This window comes from Rhinolophus ferrumequinum, chromosome 2, assembly GCF_004115265.2.
Source record: "Rhinolophus ferrumequinum isolate MPI-CBG mRhiFer1 chromosome 2, mRhiFer1_v1.p, whole genome shotgun sequence".
Lineage (NCBI taxonomy): Eukaryota > Metazoa > Chordata > Mammalia > Chiroptera > Rhinolophidae > Rhinolophus > Rhinolophus ferrumequinum.
This window is the reverse complement of record NC_046285.1, coordinates 82,240,134-82,264,340: the sequence shown is the minus strand read 5'-3', so window position 1 is coordinate 82,264,340 and position 24,207 is coordinate 82,240,134. Positions and strand designations below refer to the sequence as shown.

Genomic DNA, 24,207 nt, shown 5'->3' with positions numbered 1-24,207 from the left:
GGTGTCAACTTATTTGAAGTGACTCGGGCCTGTTAATGATAGCTTCCTGTTTGCAGTGGAGGAGTTATCCAAAACCTTTGAAGTGATCTTCCTTAGTTGGCTTCTGTTTGTCAATAGAGCCCTTTGTGGGATACTGGAACCTTATAAGGTCAGGATATATAGGAGAATCTCTGTTATCGAGGTGCTCAGGAATCCTAGTTATGCCTTTCTGCTGTCAGGGGAGGTTTCAGGTTCTGTATTTTATATATATATATATATATATATATATATATATATATATATATATATATATATATATACATATTTATCTCTGTATATATGTATTTTATTTATTATGAAAATAAAAATAGAATTTATTTAGTCTAAAAACAACTTGCTCAAGTGAACGGCAGGCAGCAGGCAGCACCCTTTGTAATTTTCAGAGAAAAGATATTTGAGGTAGCCACACTCATTCAGCTGGGTTTTAATGGCTTATAAAAGCCTCTGAAGTCCATCTATCAAATTTTCGAATTAAGTGGGATGGCAAACACAAATGCCTTTGGGTGAAGCAGGTGTCCAGAATAAGTGAGTGGGAACTGACTGAGCATGCACTACAGTAAACTGAAAAATGCCTACTCATTAATGGAGGCAGCTGCTCCAGGAGACGGTTTTTTGGGGGAACGTGGGGCCCATCGTTTTTTAATTTCTCGATTTTTAAAATAAAGCAGGTAATCCGGATCTTTATGTAAAAGCTCTCAAATTTTAAATGGTGGTACTCATTTAAAAAAAACAAAAACAGAAAACATTCCGCAAGTCAAATAAAGCATGTTCAGGGATCAGTTTGCAACTTCTAAATTAGGGAAACGTAAGACTGCACACAGCTGAAGATCAGGTGAGTCTTCATACCAGCTCAGTTCTGGCTTCTATTTGTCATTGAACACGACAAAGAAGCTAGTATGGCGATGTTCCTAGCCAATCCCATAACTGAGGTGTTTGTGTGAACCTTGTAAATTTCTTCTTAAAATTAATTTAAGACCACAGTACCATTATTTGATGATCTAAAAAAGTCATGTTACATTTCCCGATGGCATTGCAGGATTTGGGTTAGAAAATATTTAGTAAAATACTGCTAGCAGAAAAACTGGACAAAAATAAAATAGGTTTCTTAACTGTAAGAATATTTTGACAATTATGTTTTTATGTGATTTAATAATTTATAGTTGAAGAATATTTGATAACTATTTTCTTAGAGTATATCCAGCAATAAGTTAAATTTTGAATAAATACTACTACATTTCTTTTCCTTATTTTCTTTGAGTGGCTAAATGAAGAGCACATAATATCTTGTCGAAAAGATTCTTCGGATATTTTTAAATGTCACTGCATTATCAGTGAAACTCTTTGAATGATCTTTGATTTGGAAGTAACTTAATAACTCACATTTTCCCCTTGATTATTAAATATTTTGAAAATAAAATAAAAGTCTTTCTAACAAATTTTATTTTCTTCCCTCCCATTACTCCTGGACAACCTCCTCCCTCTTTTTCTCTCCCCTCCCTCTTTGCCTGTTTTCAACATCATTTACAACGCAGCCAGAGACTTCCCTAATCAGAAAGTTCTAAATACTTTCCAGGTCACACAAAGAGTAGCTGGTTATCGGCCTCTCTCTGCCCCCTCTCATGTGCCTTCTTTCTTTACCCTCTTTATCACACTATAATGTAACTGTCGTCTTTTTTTACTCTCCCACATCTAGCCATGAGTCAGTTGAGATAATTTTCTTTTATTTCCAAATTTAATGGCTCCAGGTATAGTATCATGCACATAGTCGGGATCTAATACATATTATTGTGTGAATGATTTTTACTTTTGTTTTTTCTCCCTAGTGTAATTACAATTTTATCAGAATATAAAAATAGTGACCCAAAACTGTCACATGTTCTCTTTTCCTTTTATTGAACCAAAGTTATTATTGCTTCAAACTTAAAAATGGGAAGTAAAGGAAACCTCAAATTTTAATGATTCTGTGGATAGCTTACAGTTCCATGCATTATTTTATAACTGTTCATATAGCTCTCTTGAATCTTTTCAAAGAAAAACAGATGTATAGACCAGTTTAAAACAACTAATGAAATCTAATGATTTGGGGTGCATTTCATATTGTGTTTCAAATGCACTTATTATTTTCATTATTTCAAACATTAATTTATAAATTACCTGCTAATCTATTATCTATTCTTTAACAAAAGTTAAGTCTCCTCTTTTACTGTGTACATGGTGGGATATTTGGAAAGTAGGTGAAAAAGAGTGCCCTAAATTTTACTTCCTAAGGTAACTGATTAACTTTTTAAATGTGTTCTTTATATTGCCCAAAGAGCCTCAGAAGCCACATTTAAAAAAAAGTTTATTCAATTAAAAAAGAGATTTAGAAACTGAGAGTTTCACAATCAAAATGTTATTTTTTCTATAAGATTTTAATAAAAGTTCTCCTATAATCTTTTAAAGATATTTTGCTATTAGAGGGTAAAAATAATAAATAAATGTAATTTAGCCAAGGGACAAACATATACCTAAATATTATTAAGGACATCCTGAACAGCATGTTAGACTATAACACTAAATAAAATTGGGTTTCTAGAAATTGTTCTACATGTCTTAACCACCAACAGTAGAGAAAGAAGATGGCCAACTGAGCCGCCAGCCCCTTAAAACAGAGTAGTTGTGTGTTCCTAGATTTGGAGAACAACAAACAGCTTTTGTCCCTTCACTCAGGCTACTAGTACCTATAGAGATCAACTTTTTTACTAACACCAGTCTTCAGATTGCAAATCATATTCCCTCTTAACCTATGGAATGATATCCAGCTTATATTATCAAAATTTTCATAAAGAAATGCATCAATTATTTTGATTGTTTATATAGTTTAAAAACATTTAATTATGCAATTTGACATTCTGAGTTTTAAAAAATCTAAACCATAATGTAAGCATTTTTCTGTTCTATCTACCCACTGTAAAATTATTTTTAATGACTACTATTGCATTGAGTAAATTGCTTTAACCATTTGCTTACTGAACATTTGTATTACTCTCAGACTTTTGCTACTGCAAATTACTGTGGTGATTGGCTTTCTTCAAAGCCAAAGCAAACAAAAAAGTTTTCTGTATTTGGATCTATTTCCTCAGGCTAGATCCCAGCAATGAAATTCCTGGGTCAAAGAATATGAATATTTTTAAGCTTCTTAATGCATAGTTTCCAAGTGCTTTATGAAAACAGTCTATAAAAATTTGTACTCCCACAAATGGTGTAAGAGAATACTATTTCATTGTAATTTTCCAATACTGGACAAACTCATTTTTGTTAAATCTTTGTTAATTTAAGAGATTAAAATACTGTTTCAGTTTCCATTTCTCTGGATTTTAGTGATGTACAATTTTTTTGCAGTTTCTTACTCAGGATATTTCTTTTCTCTGAATTGCCTATTTATTGTCAGCTGCTTATTTAAGTATATGTTTTCCATTCTTAAGGATTGGTAGAAAGCATCATCTTCAAACTAACCTCTTTGAAGTTAATTTTAAAGTTGCTATATGATAGATCCTGGGCCATACACTATTAGTTAGGACTCTTGTTTGTGACTAAAATCTAGCTTGAACTAGTTTAGACAAAAAAGTGTTTAATAGATCACAGGTTTCAAGGAAAAATTGAACCGTGAAAGGGCCTATGAAGCTGGGCCTCAGGAATAACCTGAACAAAGGACATGACCACTGCTAAGATTTTATTTTTGTCTTTCATCTCTGCTTTTCTTTGCATGTTAGCTTTATTCTCTCAAGCTGGAGGCCTGTTTTTTCCACTTAGAAGGAAAAACGGTTGACCATAACGCCTAAGTGTTACTTCTTAACTTCAATTGGCACCTGAGAGGGACTGTCTGTTTCTCTAGTCCTCCAAAAAGAAGAATTCTCAGAGAAGAGCTCTGACTGATCCATTGGGGGCAGGGATTTTGTCAGTGGGGTTGGGAAAAACTGGGAAATAGATAAGGGTAATAAATGTGGCGTTCTCGTGGTTGCATTGGCATAGGACATGGAAACAGAGGTTTGATCTGGGGCAGTCCTATGATTGGTTGGAGCTGTAAGACTGGGATGGAAAAGAAATGATTCCTTGCATAAAGGGTTGATGATGCTCCAAAAAAAAGGGAGTTATACTGGGTGAACAAAACAGTAGGTAACCACTACGTGAACAACAGAGAATATGTGAGAAGTTTATATGCTTTCCATCCTTTAGAATTAATCAGTAGAAGAATATTTATCAATGCCTGCTATGTTACCAGAACTGGGAGAAAATAAATAGGGAAGTAAGAAACATAAGTTCTTGCAGTAAGGAATAAATAATGTAATTTTTATTGAGTACTTTTAAATGATCGTAGTACTATTTAAAACTGTTTTATATAAACAATGTGATTTTATTAAGAGCACTTTAAAACAATAGAGATTTCAGTTTTTCTCCAAATTGTCTTTTATCTCCTGACCTTTAAGAAAAATACAGTAAAACATTTTGCCTTCATTTTGTGAAATTACACATCAACCCTACAATACAGAATTATGTGTTTGTTTTTTTTATTGTCAGGGTTAAGATTTTTAACTTCTGCTTCTGCACTAGTAAAGCTTAAGGGTATTATATTTAGTCAAAGGAAGATCTATTATTTTAATAGACTCCACGTAGTAAAGAGATCGGGGGAAAATAAGTGAATAATCAAAGACTGAATAAAGCTCAAATGAGATTAATTAAATGAGGTTAATTTAAAAAGCAATGCTGATTCAGTCCAATGCAAAGTACCATTCTCCTACCTTGTTGGGGGAGGGTAGGGAGCGATAGAGACAGACCATGACAGAAGGGAGAGGAGATGAAGAGCAGAGAGGAGGGATTACGAATGTGTGGTATCCAAGTCAAGACAATGGCTTATTATTGTTAGACTTTTGAGACCATTCCTGATCCTCAATAGGGCAAGCACCATTTAGAAGGAATCAAGCTATTAAGGAGTACATTTATTATCAGGATAATGACTTTTTGGGGTAAAATTAAAACCACCTTAACAAAAGGATATATTTTAGTAACTAAATTAGAACTTTTGTAGAAGGTTACAAGTAACTATCAGTAATCTTCTAAACAAAAGCAATAGAATACCACTCAAGAGGAAATTGTTTGTATTCACAAATAATTTTGTTTTAAATATTGCTACTGTTAAATATTGCTAACACTTTTTTTGTGACATTTTTGGTCCTGTTAGTCTTCTGTTGACATTTTTGACATTGCCATAGCTCCTGATGATAGGTAAAGAAGTTTGGTTTCTGCCTCCAGGGTTTTACAAAGTGCTTATGATTTTCCTCTGCAAAATAAGAGTTCCCTTCTGGTTTTATTGAATCCTAAGTGATTTATTTATATATGTAGGCTCCCGACCCCCTAGTTTCTATTTTCTTGGAAGGTAACTTAATTTTCTGGATGCATTTAAGTAGGGGTTAATTCCAAGGGTGCAGTTACAGAAGTATAGAAACCACTTCTAATTGGCAGTCATTACATCAATTTCTGAAATCCGTTTCCTAAGAACTCTTGAAGTCCTGTCTTGTTTTGATTGATTTTTTTCGTTGCAGTCCTAATTTTCTCCTCGATATTTTGATGCCTTTGCCTGTCAGATCTTGGTAGGATACAATCCTGAAAATCCTTCACTTCATTTTTTCAGACCCTGAACTTCCACTTGTCACCTTAGATTGCTGCAAAACCAGTTTGAAAGGAAGACTGAAAATAAGTGAATCCTTAGAACCAGGAGCTGGACAAAAAAGAGCATAGGTTACAGGTGGTAAAATCTCCAATGAGGTGATCAGTTTTCTTGTGTTTTCTAAAATGTTTGATTATAAAGTGGAGGGATGATAAAAGGAGGTTTTACAGTATTTTAGAATATTTGCATTATGAGTAATATTAATAGATGATCCAAATGACAATAATTAAGAAGAGACTATAATACCTTTCCCAAATGTGTTTTACAACTCTGATTCTTACATAATCTATTTTAATCAACTTGGCTAAGAGATAAACTGGGAAATAGACAAGGGTAATAAATGTGGTGTTTTCGTGGTTGCATTGGCAAGAGGGTTATAATACAAGTCATCTAATTCCCAGCACAGGACTCTATCCACTAGAACATGTTGTTGTCCCCACTGTTTTCGGAACACCCTCTGACTAGACAACAGCATGTCCTCACATCAACATAGTGTTCAAATTCTGTGCAGAATTATGACTGTTAGAGAAAACGGTGTGCTTGCACAGTACATGCTGCATTGCAATATTTTGTGAGTCGTTTATTTCATAAAGTTGATATAATATGTACACCAGAAGTGAACATTAGTGCCCATCTGGCATATCATTCATTTTTAACCACATTAGTTTGATTTGAAAGAAGTAAAGTAGGCTCTTAGCATAGCTAGGACAGAGTGAACTAATGTGACCTCACTTCTCAGGGAGTATTGTTAGAGGGCTTGACATGGTATTTATATGTAACATTCATTTGAGGATATGTTAAGAGAAGTGACCTTGGAAAGTGTTTTAATGTGCATGTTTTTTAAAAATTATAAAAAGGAAATGTTTTGTAAAAACACAGGCTTCGAATTCTTTTCTGGGCAAATCTTAACAATTGGAGTGGGCTTTTATTAAGGAATGTTTAATACAAATTTTATTTACTCCAGCAGTATACTCTATAAGCTTAAATTTCCTTCTAACATTTCTGTATTTTTCCCCATTTATCAACCTTAGATGTGCTTATATACACATAATGAGACTGCTTAGGTGTTTTTTAAATTCTAATTTTATTTTATTTTTTATACATTTTTATTGAAGTATAATGTATGTAGAGAAAAATGCACAGATAAGACAAACACAGCTACATTAAATTTCACCAAATGAACTTCCCATGTAATCAGCACATTAACATTCTCTAGAAGCTCTCTTGTACCTCTTACTGTCACCTACCCAAGGGAAACTACTATCTTGACTTATAACACCATAGATTAATTTTGCCCGTTTTTGAACTTTATGTAAATGGAATTATGTGGTGTATATTCTTTTTTTCTGTTTTCTTCATTCAACATTATGTTTGTGAGATGCATCCATGTGTGGGTAGCTGCTGTTTGTTCATTTCTATTGCTGTTCAGTTTCCCACGGTATGCATGCACCACAGTGGGTTTATCTGTTCTGTGGATGGACATTTGGACTGTTTCCAACTCGGGGCTACTGTACTCAGTGCTGCCATCAACATGCTTGGGTGCATCTTCGGTGAAGATGCGGATGCTTATGCATGGGCTGACAGTTAAGTTCGCGAACTTGTTGCAATGCTGTTACTAACCTTTCCTGCTATCAGAGGGGTTATTCATTATGAATTTGTACCAACTGGACAAACAGTTAACCAAGTTTACTATTTTGAAGCACTGAAAAGGCTGCGTGAAAAAGTTAGACGACCTGAACTTTTCACCAACAATTCATGGCTCTTGCATCACGACAATGCACTAGCTCACATGGCACTGTCTCTGAGGGAGTTTTTAGCCAGTAAACAAATAACTGTATTGGAACACCCTCCCTACTCACCTGATCTGGCCCCCAATGACTTCTTTCTTTACCTGAAGATAAAGGAATTATTGAAAGGGGGACATTTGATGACATTCAGGACATCAAGGGTAATACAATGACAGCTCTGATGGCCATTCCAGAAAAAGAATTCCAAAATTGCTTTGACAGGTGGACTAGGTGCTGGCGTCGGTGCATAGCTTCCCAAGGGGAGTACTTCAAAGTGACCATAGTGATATTCAGCAATGAGGTATGTAGCACTTTTTCTAGGATGAGTTCGCGAACTTAATTGTCTGACCTTCGTGCTAGCTATGGAAATTTTGGGTCATGGGGTTATACATATGGCCAAGTTTAATAGATCCTACTAAACCTATAGTTTTAGTTTAGATCCTACTATTTATTCAAAGTAGTTGCGTTAATTTACATTCCTACTAGGAGTGTTTGGGAGCTAATATTGAGCAAAAGTACAGTTTGCTTTTCTTTTTCCTTGATATTCTTTTCATGCTAGGTCATAGATTTACTTCATTCTTTTTTATTTTTTATATAGTATTCCACAAAAACATAGGTTATTTAATGTTCTTTTAACATTGACCATGAAGTTTATTTCCTTTTATTTCTGCTATTAAAATATTGCATAGCTTCCAACATTTAAAATGCACCCACCTTTTTATACCATAATTGATAGTACCGATACATTTGACACATGCGTATTATCCATTGTATCTGTGGAAGTGATTTTTTTTAACATTTTATTTTGAAATGATTTTAGCCAAATAGAAAGTTATAAAAGTAGTACAGAGAATTCCCATATACCCAGCGTCCCCTAATGTTAACACCTTACATAATTATGGTACAATTATAAACACTAAGAAATTAACATTGGCACAATACTATTAACTAACCTGCATGCTTTATGGGATTTAATCAGTGTTGCCACTAACGTCTTTTTTTCCAGTCCAGGATTCAATCTGGAATCACACGTTGCATTTAGAGCTCATATCTTCTTAGTTCTCTTTTATCTGTGGCAGTTCCTCACTCTGTCTTTCATGACCCAAGGCTTTTGAAGAGGACTGGTCAGTTATTTTGTAGAATATCCCTCCATTTGGGTTTGTCTGATGTTTATTCGTGATTATATTAGATTACTCATTTTTGGCGGGCGTGATGTGCCCTTCTCGGTGTACCACACCAGAGTGCATGTGATATCGATATGTTTTATTACAGGTGATTTTAGCCTTGATCACTTGACTAAGGTGGTGTCTGCCAGGTTCTTCCACTGTAAAATTATTAGTTTTCCCTTTGCAGTTTTAATAAGTATTTTGGGGTAGATACTTTGAAAATATTTAAATATTCTGTTTCTCCTCTTTCACCCACTTTTTAAGCAACTCTCTGTAGATTTTGCCTGCAGTAGTTATTAATGCGCTCTTCTAAAGATGTTTTTCTCTTTCCCTCATTCCTTCTACATTTATTAGTTGAAATTTCTCTGTGAGGAAGAGCAGTTTCTTGTCTCCCATTTATTTATCTAGTCAGTTATTTATTACTCTCAGTATCGACTCATTCACTTTTATTTTGTGGGTGATAATCCTGTGCTATTGTTATTTATTTTGTTACTCAGTTGTTCCAGTTGGGCCACAAGGAGCTCTCTCAGATGGTACCTGTGCCCTTTCAAAATGCCCCTATCTCTCTTTGTGCTCTTCCTTCCTTGCTGGCACCACAAAATGTTCTTAGCTCATCTTAAATTTTCCCTGCCCCAGCCCTGTAATCAACAAGTTCTCTAAGATGCCTTGGTTTCTTTTACTGGAGAATGGTATTTAGAAACCAAGATCTGGGCGTTGCTACTGGGTTAGCCTTGCTTCTGAGCATTCATCGTTTTGTCTTTGGACCTTTCTCCTGGATCATGACATTCAGAATACTCATTGCTTTTTAATAAATGATTTAAAGCTGTAAGTTTTCTTCTGAGTACTTTGATATATAGTGTTTTCATTATCATTTATTTCTAAATAGTTTATAACTTCCATTTTTATTTCCTTTTTGGCCCAAGGTTTATTAGATGTATGTTTCCATGTTTGTAAGTTTTTTGACTGTCTTTTTGTTGTAAATTTTTCATGTAATTTTATTTTTGGCAATGAATGTGGATATGTGGGTTGTTTTTTTTTCTTTTTAAGAATATATTAAAATTTCAATTGTGGCTGATTAATGGTCAGTTTTTATGATTATACCATCGTGTGTTTGGAGGAAATGATCATTAGATATAAATTCCAATTATATCTATACATCAAGCTTGTTAACTATTTTATTCAAATCCTTAGTTTTCATATCATTGTGACCATCCCATTTCTGTGAGAAATGTGTTAATACCTTCCACTATGATTATTAATTTGTTCTCACTGGATTTCTAACAGATTTTTCTTTATATATTTTGAAGCTACCATGTTTCCCCAAAAATAAGACCGGGTCTTATATTAATTTTTGCTCCAAAAGATGCATTAGGGGATGCATTTCAGGGGATGTCACCCTGAAAAATCATGCTAGGGCTTATTTTTCAGTTAGGTCTTATTTTGGGGGAAACACGGTATGTTTTGTATATATAAAAGTTCATGATTATCATTATTCTTGGTAGATTGGAATTTTTATCAAAATGAAAGGGTTGTTGATACATTTAATGTTTTGCTAGTTATAATATTGATATGTATTTTTATTGTTTTTAAAGCATCTGTCTGGCACATATTTTCCTAACCTTTTGTTTTTTACATTCCTCTGTTAATTTTTCTTTTTTAGATATGACTCCTGAAAATAACATTTGGCTAATTTTCTTTTTCTGTTAGTATGCTAAGAGAAATATTTGTCAGGGTACAAAGTGGGACTGAAAATAGGAAGACTCATTAAAAATATTTTAAAGGTGCATTTAGGCTTTCAGGACCTCTTTCCACACTACCTCCCCCCAGACTAATAATTATTGCCTTGTTTTGATTCTGGCACATGGCCGTGGTGCTATCAAAGCAGATAGCTCCCCTCCTGATTATTCCGCAGTAAAGCCCCTCATTTAACATTTCCTACACACACAGAATTGAAAGGAACTTTTTGGGCAGTGGGAATTAGGGTAAAGGCAAACGATTACTATTTTTCTTATAACTCTTAGTAATATTTAACACTTTAAATTATGTGCATATCTTTAATAAAAATTAAATTTATATTTGTTTAGTTGCATTTAGATTAGAATTTCAAGTAAAAATACATGTTTATTGTAAAGATTCAAACAGTACAAAAGATAGAGAGTAAAAGTTATGCCTTCCTTCAGTATTCTTTGCCGTTTCCCTGTCCATCAGTTCCACTCACCTCGCCAGGAGTAATGGCTGTTTGCTATGTGTTCTCCATACATTTTCTATACATTCATTTAGCATATGTAAAGATGCATGATTTTCTTCTTTCATTTATTTTTTCTTAAAAGTGTATTGAAATTTTAATTTAAGGAAGTACTCATGAGGGAATATTTAGGCTTGTAATGGATGTTTGTTTGTATTTTTAGAATTCGAGATGAAAGGATGCAGTTAAAAAGTCAACAAAATGAATTTCAGAGAGTACAGAAAGAACTGAGTCATTTGCAGCATGAGTTAAAAATTAAACAGAGACAATCACAAGTCTTCAGGTAAGATTATCTTTAAAGAATTGAAAATTATATATATTGAAAAGATACATTTAATACTAACTTTATAAACATACAAACATATTTTAATAGTATAGTTTCTATGTTTGGTTTGGTATGGTTAAAAAACACACTTCACTTTTTTTTTTTAAGCCATTATCACAACTGAATAGTTTTACCAATAAAATTTAAATCAGGCAAACACGTTTTTATTTTGCAGTGACATTTAGAATGAAAGCACAATGGCTAATACATTTTCCTCTTGATCAGTATTTCTTGGTGTATTTGATCCCCTAACACACACACAAAATAATAGAATAGGGAAACTTTCTAAATGGTAGTAATAAACCTAAATTTAGAAATCTTCAATGTAAATGGTGTTAATCCTGCTTTTATATAATTTTTGGAGGGTTTATGATACCTCGAGTTACGACCCAATGTTCTAAAGAAACTAAGAAGTACATTTTCTTTTCTAACTCTAAAAATGAAAAAGAAATATTGAGAAAATAAGAAAGAATTATTCCTTTTTGAATTGAGTAAATTTTAACCCTTAGTAAAGGGAAATAAGTTAAATGAACATTACAAATAGACACAGGTTCAGGGTGACTAAAAAATATACCAGTTGAATATTTTGAACATTAGGTTGTTTTTCTTTTTTTCAGTCTACTAGTTATTGCCAGAAACATTGTTCTGTTAAAAAAATTATCCAGGCTAATAATTTTATATGCACTATCTGGTGATTACCTGTTGACCGTTTACCTTTCATAAATACCTTGCACATAAATGATGCTCAAAAAATAATCTTTGAATGAATGAATGAGTCTACTCACAAAACAGATGACCACTTGTGTCATCAGAAATCTTCTCTGCCTTCTTCTAGAAATCTGCTATTGAACTAGCAGGATACCCCAGGCAAACCCAGCTCTCCATTTTAGTCAGGACGATCAGTATTTAAGCTTGGCTCCTGCAATAGCTTTGGCCCATGTCTGCTAAGGAGATCCCATTTGTTTTATTCACGAATGTGATCATGGGTGGTAGGATTGACTAAATTTTAAAGGTTAGACCAAGACTAGAGTAAATAATTAATGCTGCTTCAGGATATTATGGACTGATACAGTCAATTATCATTATTCACATTTTACATGTGATTTGTAGTATTTTAAATTCTTGAAGAAACGTATACATGCTTAGTTGTTATTTTTATTCTATGTTCTAATTTTGTCATCATTCTGAGGTATACTTTTAACTGCTTATTTTTTTCAAATGTTTTAAACAGATCTGTGATTTTATTTATTTTTAGCTAAAAGATCACAAATTGGGATTCTGGGATCTGATTTATATAAAAAGTATACTAAAAACAGTTTTGGAAGTAACCATCTAACTAGACAGTATAAATAAAAGTTTTGAAAGACTTTTATTTTTTTTGATAGATGGAAATAATTACTGTTTTTTTCGATACTCTCACTACTAGGTACATTGCATGGGAAAAGAGTCTGGTGAAAATAAAATCAAACCAAAGGTTGTTCAGTTCTGTGATTTTGTTACATTACTTAAAGCTGATTTTAAACTACGTTACTGGTTATTTAAAAAATATCTTCTAGAACATAAAATTTAGTAATTACTGTGGATAAAGAAAAGGAGCTTATAATCTCTCTTAATGTGGTAAAGAAGCATGAGCTTTAGCTACTCAGATATAAGTATATTTGTGGAGCTCAAAAGGAACTTTCAGTAGATCAATGAACTATGTTTCTGAGTCATATTACTCTTTTTTAATTATTCTCTCAGTTGTTTAATTGCAATTGGGCTTAATCACTTAGCCTCCAGCAAAGTGTTTTTCATGCTCTGTGTTTTTCCTGACCATCATTTCCAACCTGTCTCTTGCAAGGAAGTGACCAGGGGTAGGTGTGGTATGCCTCAGTTGGCTCAGCACATCTGCTGTTCAGAATTCTGTCTTTTGAGAATGGAGATGAACTTTAGAAGACCTGTAAAACAGACACTAAATAGACAGTATGGAATATAGGTATACTTCACTTCATGTAAAGTATATAAATCCAATATTCCAAATCAATCCATCTTTATCAGTGTTTACTTTTAGAAGATTCCTGTTGTGAATCTGTCATAACTTATTTCAAATATAAAGTACTTATCCTTTAATTTTTCTTATTTGTAAATCTAGACTGTCATCTCTGAAATTTTCAGCGTCAAACCCCCAAAATCTCTCCTCCTAGCTCTCTCACTTTCACTCTTCAGCCCCATTAAGGCATCCAGTATTTTTTCCAATTTTCCCAACCATTTTTGGGTTTTGTTTTCTAGCCTTGACCCCATAGTTAAATTGCCTCACATCTTTTTTTAAACACTTTATTGAGATATAATTACATGCTACAAAACCCACCCAATTTAAATGACAGTGTACTAATTTTTAGTAAGTCTACTGAGTTGCGCAACCTTTACCACATGCAATATTAGAACATCTGAATCACCCCACAAAGATCCTCATGCCATTTGCAATTAATCTCTGTTCTCACCGCAAGTCCTAGGCAACACTAACCTTTCTTGTTTCTATACATTTGCATTTTTCTGAACATTTCAGATATATGGAATTATACGATCTGTGGTCTTTTACATCAGGCTTCTGTCACTTACGTTTTTGAGGTTCATCCATGTTGTATCATGTATGAGTACTTTGTTCTTTTTTATTGCTGAACAGTATTCCATTGTATGGATAGATCGTATTTTTTATCCATTTACTGTTGATGGCCATTTGGATTGTTTCCACTTAGCACTTATAAATAATGCTGCTATAAACATTCACATACAAGTCTTTGTGTGGACGTAGGTTTCATTTCTTTGGGGTAAATCCCTAATTGTGGAATTACTGAATCATATGGAAATTTTAAATTTAACTTTTTAAGAAGCTGCTAAACTATTTTCCAAGTGGCTGCATCATTTTATATTCCTACCAGACATGAGGATTCTAGTTTCTCTGAATTCTTGCCAACACTTTTTACTATCTGTCTTTTATGTTTTATTTATTGGGGTGACAATTGTTAGTAAAATTACATAGATTTCAGGTGTACAATTCTGTATTACATCATCTATAAATCCCATTGTCTGTTCACCACCCAGAGTCAGTTCTCCTTCCATCACCATATATTTATCTGTCTTTTTTGGGGAACAGGATTTTATTGGGGAACAGTGTGTACTTCCAGGCCTTTCTTCCAAGTCAAGTTGTTGTCCTTTCAGTCTTAGTTGTGGAGGAGGCAGCTCAGCTCCAGGTCCAGTTGCCATTTCTAGTTGCAGGGGGCACAGCCCACCATCCCTTGCGGGAGTTAAACCGGCAACCTTGTGGTTGAGAGCCCACTGGCCCATGTGGGACTCGAACCAGCAGCCTTCGGAGTTAGGAGCATGGAGCTCTAACCGCCTGAGCCACCAGGCCGGCCCCTATCTGCCTTTTTTATTGTAGCTATTCTAGTGCTGTGAAATGGTATTGCTCTGTGGCTTTGATTTGTGTTTCCCAAATGCCTAGTGTTGAGTAACTTTTCATGTGCTTATTAACCATCTGCATGGTTATTTGGTGAACTATCCATTAAAACATTTTGCCTATTTTTTCACTGGTTTATTTTCTTCTTATAGAATTGTAAGAGTTCTTTATATGTTTTGGGTACAAGTTCTTTATTCATAGTATGACTTGCAAATATTTTCTCCCCATCTGTGGCTTATGTTTTCATTTTTGTAACTGTCTTTTGATGAGCAAGAGTTGTTATTTTTAATAAAATATAAATTATAAATATTTTCTTTAATGGATTGTGATTTTGGTAATTTATCTAACAACTATGCTTAAGATTTTCTTCTATGGTTTCTTCTAAAAGTTTTATAGTTTTACCTCTTACATTTAGATCTATAATACATTTTATGAATGATGTGAGGTAAGGATCTAAATTCATCTTTCTTCATTGGATGTTCAATTGTTCCAGCATCAGTTGTTAAAAAGACTGTTCTTTCCCTATTGAATGGCCTTGGTGCCTTTACCTAAAACCAATGACCCATGAATGTAGGGAATTATTTCTGGACTCCGTATTCTATTCCATTAATCTATATATCTATTCTTATGTCAGTACCACACTCTCTAGAATACTGTAGTTTTCAGTAAATTTTGAAAGCAAGAAATGTAAGTCCTCTAAATTCCTTTGTTTTCAAGATTATTTTGGCTATTCTGGGTCCCTTGCGTTTCCAGATGAATTTAGGATCAGCTTGCTAATTTTTCAAAAGTAGCCTGCTAGGACTTTGATAGGTAAGCCTTGACTCTCTAGATCAATTTGGGTAGAATTGCCATCTTAAAAGTATAGAATCTTTAAATTCATGAACATGGTATGTCTTTCCATCAAGAGCTTTAGTTCTCTGAGAAATGTTTTGTTTTCAGTATACAAATCCGCACTTCTTTTACTAAATTTATTTCTAAATATTTTATTCTTTTTGATGTTAGGTTATGAGAGGGATTATTTTCTTAATTTTATTTTTGGGATTGATCATTGCTAGTATTTAGACATAAAATTGATTTTTGCATATGGATCATGTATGCATGTGACCTTGATGAACCCATTTATTAGTTCTAGTATTTGTGTGTGTGTGTGTGTGTGTGTGTGTGTGTGTGTGTGTGTGTGTGTGTATTAGGATGTTTCTATATAGAGCATGTTTCTATATAGAGGATTTCTGCCTGGAGGAGTATCTATACTCTAACTCCTTTTACCTCTGCTCATTTACTTGTAATTACCCTTAAACCCTTCAGTCTTCATACCTACTTACAGACTGTTAAACATCAGGCCCTCAAGTCTTCTAATACTATTCTAAATCCTCACTATTTTTGCTTAGTCTTTCCTGTGTTACTCCTTATTCATCACTCAGCAGCTGTGTGTTTTGCCTCATATTTTACACAGAAAGTTATCAACACAGATAGATTTACTGCAAATCAAATTATACTTAAGTTTCAGAACCTCTCACTCAGAGTTTCTCACTCAGACCCTCTTCCGAGGTTCTTGGAGGACCCCTGGCAAAAGTAAGCTGGTTTAATTGTAATTGGTTAAAAATTCTTTCTTTTTCCACTCTGATTTCCCCTCTCTTAACACTTCTGATGTCAGTAGATCCCTGGAATATTCATAAGCATTTGGGGGATCTGAGTAAGGGAAAGTTGACTTGGGAATACACTATTATAACTGCCATTTGGAAAGACATTGTAGAATGCATCAATTAACACAAGTAAGGAATTATAGACTAAACATTTGGATGAGTATGAATTTTTAAAACTTAATGTAATAAAAGCAATAAGTATGAGCAATTTAAACAACAGAAATTATTCTGGCATAAAGAAACAAATTGTAACAATTTTTTTCAGATCACAAGCAAATTAATTTAGATAAAGAGACATATTTTCAATGAAAGCTCTTGGATTATTTCATAATCCATTCAATGAAGAAGAGTTAATTATTTGAATACATTGGAGAAATATTTAAGTTTCTTGCTTATTTGACAAAAGCTACTAACATCACTGAATATAACATAAAAATCATATTACACCACTGTAGGGACATCTAAGATAAACTGGTTCATGAGTTTCATTATTTCAAAGATAATTTAAGGCTAGTCATTTTCCAAGAAAACTTGAAATGCCCAAAATCTTAAAAATCACATATGAAAAAAATTTGATAAAAAATTTTTCCAAATTTGGCAGCACTTAGTATTTGCATGGCATTACCAGTAATAAGCTATGAAGCTGAAAGAATCTTTCTAAACTATTAATAGTAAAAAACTAATGGCCATGATAGATGAAAGGCTGTATAACCTTTATATTTTCTTCACATAAAGTGTTATTATAAAATGGTTCTCATATGAAGAGCTATTTGTAGAACATGTAGCCAAACATTGTAGGCAAAAAGTATTTTAGAGCTGTTACTTATTAAAAAGTTATGTTGTTTTCCTGGGGTTTTTTGTGATGGAATTTATCATCTTAAAATTTTTGATTTTTTAATTTAATGATTTTTCTCATTCTATAAATAATTGCATACTTTAAAACATGACTAATTTTACATATGTATAGTGCCAGGTGGGTACTATTGAATCACTATGATGTACACCTGAAACTAGCTATATTTTTAATAAAAATTTTTTTAAATGACCCATTTTGTAAGTCATTATTTTTGATTCTTTTCTTAAGAAAGTCCTCCCCCCACCCATCACCAATCATATAAGATTTAGGCCTCATAAAAATGGATCTTGTTAGCTCTTAGCTTAGAAGCTTGAATTTTCTGTTTCTTGTCTTTCCCCCTACAGAGGCACCTGCATCCACATCCAGCCTTTTCCATTGAAATGTCTCAGTAGGCCCTGTACATAGCTTGCTCCTGACAGCTGCCTTACACTGGGCGCATTAGCCCCTTAACCTTGACTTAATTCATACCTCTTGTCTCCTACTTTTACCAGTTCCTGGCTCCACATTCAGACTTGCCATCGTCACTTTTGGCCTTCTTCATTTAGTGATCTATTTGGACTCTCTCTGCTTTTTTGAAATCCACATCGCTCCTGGCTCCCAGCTCTGCCTGCTGATTGAGGCAAGCCCTGTGGCTTCTGATCACTCAGGTGGACCTTAATTACCACACAGAATGACACCTTCTTCTTCCTGGCAAAGGCTAATCTTTCAGCCTCTGCTTTACATCCATCCTTTCTAGGACTTTGCACAAGAAATGAGCGCATCTCTTGTATGTGTTTTTAACCTCTGCTACTGCGCTCATAAGGTCTGCACAACTGTGTACATATTGAGGTGTCTTCCATCCTAGCAAACCATTCTACTCTGTAGCTTCCTCTTTCTCTCCTTGCCACCTCAGTCCAGGTTCTTAACTGTTGGTACGACATAACCCCTGTTTACTCACTTCTGTTTTACTGCTCAGTTCTCTCCTGCCGAATGCGTCTCTGAGATCACCAAATGCCTCCTTAGTACCAGGTACAATGGACTCTCTTCAGCCTCTATCTAAGCCTTAAACACTGACCACCAGTCTCTTCTCTAAATCCTCTCATCCCCTGGCTTTTCTGATAGTATTCATTTGGGTTTACTTCTAACTCACTGATTGTTCCTCCCTAGTCTCCTATGAGGGATTCTTTTCTGTTTTAGTCCCATAAATGTTATGTTGTCCAGGGTTTTACCCTTAGCACTTCTCACTTTTTTGTTCCTCCAACTGAGTGATCTACTTTTTCACTCATTCATTTATTTTTCAGTATTTGCTGAGCAAATACTCTGTGGTAGGTACTGTGATGGGTGCTAGGGAGACTGTGATGAACAAGATAGTCTCTGCCTCATGGATCCCAGTCTACCCAGGGCTCTAAATAGTAACCAAATTATCGTTCCGTGGCTTCAGTCATCTTTTTGCTGATAACTCCTAGGTCTATGTCTGCATCTTGCTTGATTATTACGTAAATGATAGCCAGGACATCTGAAGTAATAAAAATCACTGAGATGGCAAAACAAATATGTGATTTCTTAGAACTGGGGCATTTCATGAAGCAAGAGCATTGGATCAGTCACTTTTAAAGGTTTCGTTTATTATGACCGCAGGTTTTAAACTGCCTGTAAAACCATGGTGTGCAGGAAGGATGTTGGCTAAGAATCTTGAGATTCTCATTTAGGCTCTGTGACCAAGTGACTTTTTTTTAATATATTATTATTACTTTTTTTTATTAGTTTCAGGTGTACAAAGCAACATAATAGTTAGACGTTTATACCCCTCACAACTCAGTCACTTTTGACCTAATTATCTTCACTAAATGTTTGCTGTTAAATTAATTTTAAAAGAATAATAGAATAAATGTGTATGAAAATAGCTATCTTTCTTTAGATTTAAAATGATAACATAATGGAAATGCAGTGGAGTGACCATTTACTCAGTCAGCCTCAGATAGTTCCAGTTCACATCTGTCATGTCAGCAAAATACAAATATTACTTCTTTCACTTTCAAAATTGTCTCCATTTAAGACAGTAGATTATGTGGTCACACTCTAAAATCTTTTCTCAAAGAAAACTATTTTTTTCAAAGAAATATTTGTTGTTATGCTTACTATTTTTAAAAATCCTAATTTTTTGTTTTTACTACCTTACAGTCAAAGATTGACGGAATACAAACATTTCTGGAATACGACTCTTTCATTACTTACTTTTACTAAAAGGGAGCTAACCAGTATTAAAAATGAAGTGTATGATCATTTTCAAAACTGGACTTCACTGAAAGGAGAACTTTTCCTTCAAATTAAATCCATAAGTGAAACAGCCTTGACAGGTTTGTTACATACATAAAGAACATAATTGGTTTTTCTTTGTAATTGTACATCACAGATAATGAAATAATGGTATTTCATTTTATGTGATGGGACTTATGATAAACTTTTAAACTTGTTATTGATTGGCAGACTAGATGGTACTTATGATCTATTTGAACCCTGAAAACCAACAAGTATAGGCTGATCTAAGATAAGTGCTGATACATATATTCTTGAGCTGTAGCCAGAAGTCTCGTTATTCCTGTCAAATGTATCCATTTATATTTTAAAACTTTTTCTTCTGTTAGTGGCTGAGTAGCTCCTATTAGATCAGCTTTCCCACAGATGACAACAATAAATTCTGGATAAAATAATTACCTAAAAACACTGGATAGTGACCAAAACCAAGCACATGTAGAAGGAATGTCAAAAATTGAAGGAAGGCATATTACTAAGGGAAAGAAGCCAATCTAAAAGGCTACGTACTGTAAGATTCCAACTAAATGACATTCTGGAAAAGGTGAAACTGTCAAAATAGTAAAGAGATCAGTAGTTGCCAGGGTGGGAGGGAAGAATGAATAGGTAGAACATGGAAGATTTTTAGGGTACTTACTATTTTGTGTGATACTATAGTAGTGGGTACATGTCATTCTACATTTATCAAAACCCATAGAATGTATAACACCAAGAATGGATAATGTAACCTGTGAATTTGGGGTGATAATGATGTGCCAACAATGTAGGTTCATTGATGATAAGAAATGTACCACTCTGATGCAGAATGCTGATGGTGCGGGCGGCTGTGCATATGTTGGGGCAGGGGTTATATGGGAAATCTCTGTACTTTTCTGCTTAATTTTGCTATAAACCTAAAACTGATCTATAAACAAGTCTGTTTAAAAATTAAAAAGAATTTTTTTTAAATTAAAGTTTATTGGGATGACAATTGTTAGTAAAGTTACATAGATTTCAGGTGTACAATTCTGTAATACATTATCTATGTATCACATTGTATATTCACCACCAGAGTCAGTTCTCCTTCCATCACCATATATTTAAAAAATGTTTTTAAATTAAAAGGGAATGGTATTGGGAGAATTCCCTGGGGGGTTTTTGTTGTTTATTTATTTGTTTTGTTTTTTGAAGGCTGTTAGATTGAGGGAAAGTACAGTGTGTTCCATGCAGTGAAGCTAAAACTCTGGTAGAAATCTGTAGTCATTTTGACTTGAAAACTGGAGGACAGAGATCAAGTCAGCCCCAGCCTCTGAGAAGTAGGAGGGTTATCCCAGAAAAAACTTAGTCAGAGAGGAAGAGTACAGATTTTGCATATATACACTTTCCAATTATCTGGCTTACGACAATTAAGTTTGCAAACTCATCCTAGAAAAAGTGCTACATACGTCGTTGCTAAATATCACTACGTCACCTTCGAAGTACTCCCCTTGGGAAGCTATGCACCGACACCAGTGCCTAGTCCACCCTTCAAAGAAATTTTGGAACTCTTTCTGAAATGGCCATCAGAGCTGTCGTTGTATTATCCTTGATGTCCAGAATGTCATCAAAATGTCTTCCTTTCAATATTTCCTTTATCTTTGGATAAAGAAAGAAGTCACTGGGGGCCAGATCAGGTGAGTAGGGAGGGTGTTCCAATACAGTTATTTGTTTGCTGGCTAAGAACTCCCTTACAGACAGTGCCGTGTGAGCTTGTGCATTGTCGTGATGCAAGAGCAGGAATTGTTGACAAAAAGTTCAGGTAGTCTAACTTTTTCCACGCAGCTTTTTCAGCACTTCCAAGTAGTAAACTTGGTTAACTGTTTGTCCAGTTGGTACAATTTGTAATGAATAATCCCTCTGATATCAAAAAATGTTAGCAACATTGTTGCAACAAGTTTGCGAACTTAATTGTCAGACTTTCTATGCTTGAAATACATGTGTACGGGGAAGACTCTAAAACCATCTAAGGCTAAATAATTGATATCTTAGCTGCCACCTATCCCAGGGGAGACAGATTTTACAGTTTAAGGTCAGTCAAGATAACTGCTTATTAAAGCAAAACAATATAGCAAATCAATATTATTAAGAGGAACATAACAGAATCTAGAGTCTCTATAACATAACATCCACAATGTTCATGATACAATCCAAAATTACTTGACCTGGAAAGAAACAGGAAAATATGGCCCATACTCAAAAGAATAGACAGTCAATAGAGACCAATCCTCAGTTTATCAGGATAAAATAATTAGCTGACCAGGTGTTTAAATCATCTATTAAGGAAAATAAGATAGTGATGAATGAAAAAGTAGAAAAACCACAACAAGAAATTACTAAAAATTGGAAATTCAAGAACTGAAAAATATAATATCTGCAAAAAATGTTTACTGGATGGACTTTCATAGCATATTGTAATTACAGAAAAAAGAAACAGTAAACTTTAAGATAGATCAATAGAAATTATTTAATTTGAAGAAGAGAGATAAAATAAACATTGAAAAAAATGAACAGAGCCCCGGGGTCCTCAGGAAATATTAAAATGCACCATAAATGATAAATATGGGTAAATATAAAAGACTATTTTTTCCTTTGAGGTTTTAAAACATTCATATGCTTATTTAAAGTAAGAATCATAACATATTGTGGGATTTATAGTGTATTGATTTAACATATGACAACTAGAGCATAAAGATGGCAGGAGGAGGTAAACAGAGCCATATGGGTAGACTCTTCGTATTTTATGTGATATAGTGCAACATCCATTTTGTGTAGACTAAAAAGTTAAAGATGTATAATTCTGAGAGAGCAACCACAAAAAATTAAGCATAAAAAGATATAGGTAAAAAGCTAATAAGTAAATTAAAAGGTAACTCTTTAAAAATATTCAAACAATGGAGAATTAATATAATTCTAAGATTTACTCTAAGAGTTACTCTAATGTAACTCTAAGATTTATTATAACATTACAGTAATCAAGTCAGTGTAGTACTAGCCTGTGGATCAACAATAGATCGATGGAACAAAATAGTCTGGTGACCCCTGCTGACCCTGGTAACCCCTGATGACCCCTATTTATATGATCATTTCACTTTTGACAAAGGCACCAAAACAATCCATTGGGAAAAAGACAGTCTGTCAACAAATTGTGCCAGAACAACTGAATACACATATGGGAAAATATACCTTGATTCCTACGTCACATTGTACATAAAAATTAATTCAAGATAAATCATAGAACTAAATATAAAAGCTAAAAATATAAAAGAAGAAACATAGGAAAATGTCTTCATAAATTGGTAGTAAATAAAGGTTTTTTGGGTAGAACAAAGAAGTAAGAACAAAAATTGATGAACTTGACTTTATCAAAATTAAAAACTTCTCATCAAAAGGTGCCATTAAGAAAATGGGTAAGCCACAGACAGAAAAAATATTCACAATATATGTGACAAAGGACTGCTGTCCAGGTTACATAAAAACACCTACAAGTCAATAATAAAAGTACAAACGATCCTATCAAAAATGGCCAAAAGATTTAACTGGACACTTTATAAGGAAAGTTATACAAATGGCCAATAAGGACATGAAAAAGTGCTCAACATTATCAGTCATAAGGGAAATGCAGGTGTCACCAGTACATACTGGTACTCACCAGATTGGTTATAAATGAAAAAGATTGACAACAGTAAATGTTGGTGAGGAAGGAGAGCAATGGGAACACTCTTACAAATGCGTGAGAGTATAAAATGCTATAGCCACTTTAAGAAAGGATCTGATGTTTTATTATAAAACTAAATATACATCTATCTGATGACTCTGAAATTCTTCTCTGGTATTTATACTCCCCAAATAAAAACATATGTTCATAAAAATACTTGTATAAGAATATTCACTAATTTTATTTAAGCTGTATTTAAAATAGCCTTAAACTGGAAAAAGCCCAGAAGTTAGATCAATAGAATGGATTATTAAAAAAACAAAAACAAACAAACCTGAATAAACCATGAAATATAGAAGGAATGGCAGATAATGCAATTAACTTAGATAAATCTCAAATATATTGTAATTCCTGAAAGTTAGCCTCACACAAATAATACATATTGTATGATTCCATTTATATGACATTTTAGAATAGGCAAAACTAATCTATAGTGGGAAAAAAAATCAGAACATTAGTTATGTTGGAAGGGAGGCTGTACTGGAAAAGGGGCACGAGGGCACTGTCTGTGGTGATGGTAGTGCTCTCTGTTTTGATTGGGGTTTGGGTTACACAGTGGATGCATTTGTCAAAACTTATCTAATGATACATTTGAGATTTGTGCATTTATTTGTAAGTTGTACTCAAAAATAAGACATTTATATATTGAACGCTAATTATTGATGTGCATGCTGAAGTGTTTAGGAGTGTAGTATATTGATGTCTGCAACTTATCTTGACATGCATAAAAATATAAGATGGATAGGTGGATAGATATCTGGTAAAGTAAGTATAGTAAAATGTTAACTGAAGAATCTAGGTGGTATATATATTTGTGTTCACTGTATAATCCTTCCAACTTTTCTCTATATTTTAAAATTTTTATAGTTAAATGTTAGAAAAAATAAATTCTACGATACAACTTCAATTTCCTAATTTTGTTATGTAATTTATGCCTTCAGGAAATGAGTTTAATTCTTAAAAAGTAATTTTTAGAATTAA

The 24,207-nt window shown here is 33.7% G+C and overlaps 1 protein-coding gene across 1 annotated transcript in view; it reads left to right on the top strand.

The window, feature by feature from the left end:
• Window positions 1–24,207, top strand: part of LEKR1 (leucine, glutamate and lysine rich 1) — a 158,832-nt gene that overhangs the window by 48,102 nt on the left and 86,523 nt on the right. The window contains exons 4-5 of the mRNA XM_033132789.1: window positions 11,105–11,224; window positions 19,362–19,537. Of these exons, the coding sequence (XP_032988680.1) occupies window positions 11,105–11,224; window positions 19,362–19,537 (296 nt within the window). The remainder of the gene's footprint in view (window positions 1–11,104; window positions 11,225–19,361; window positions 19,538–24,207) is intronic.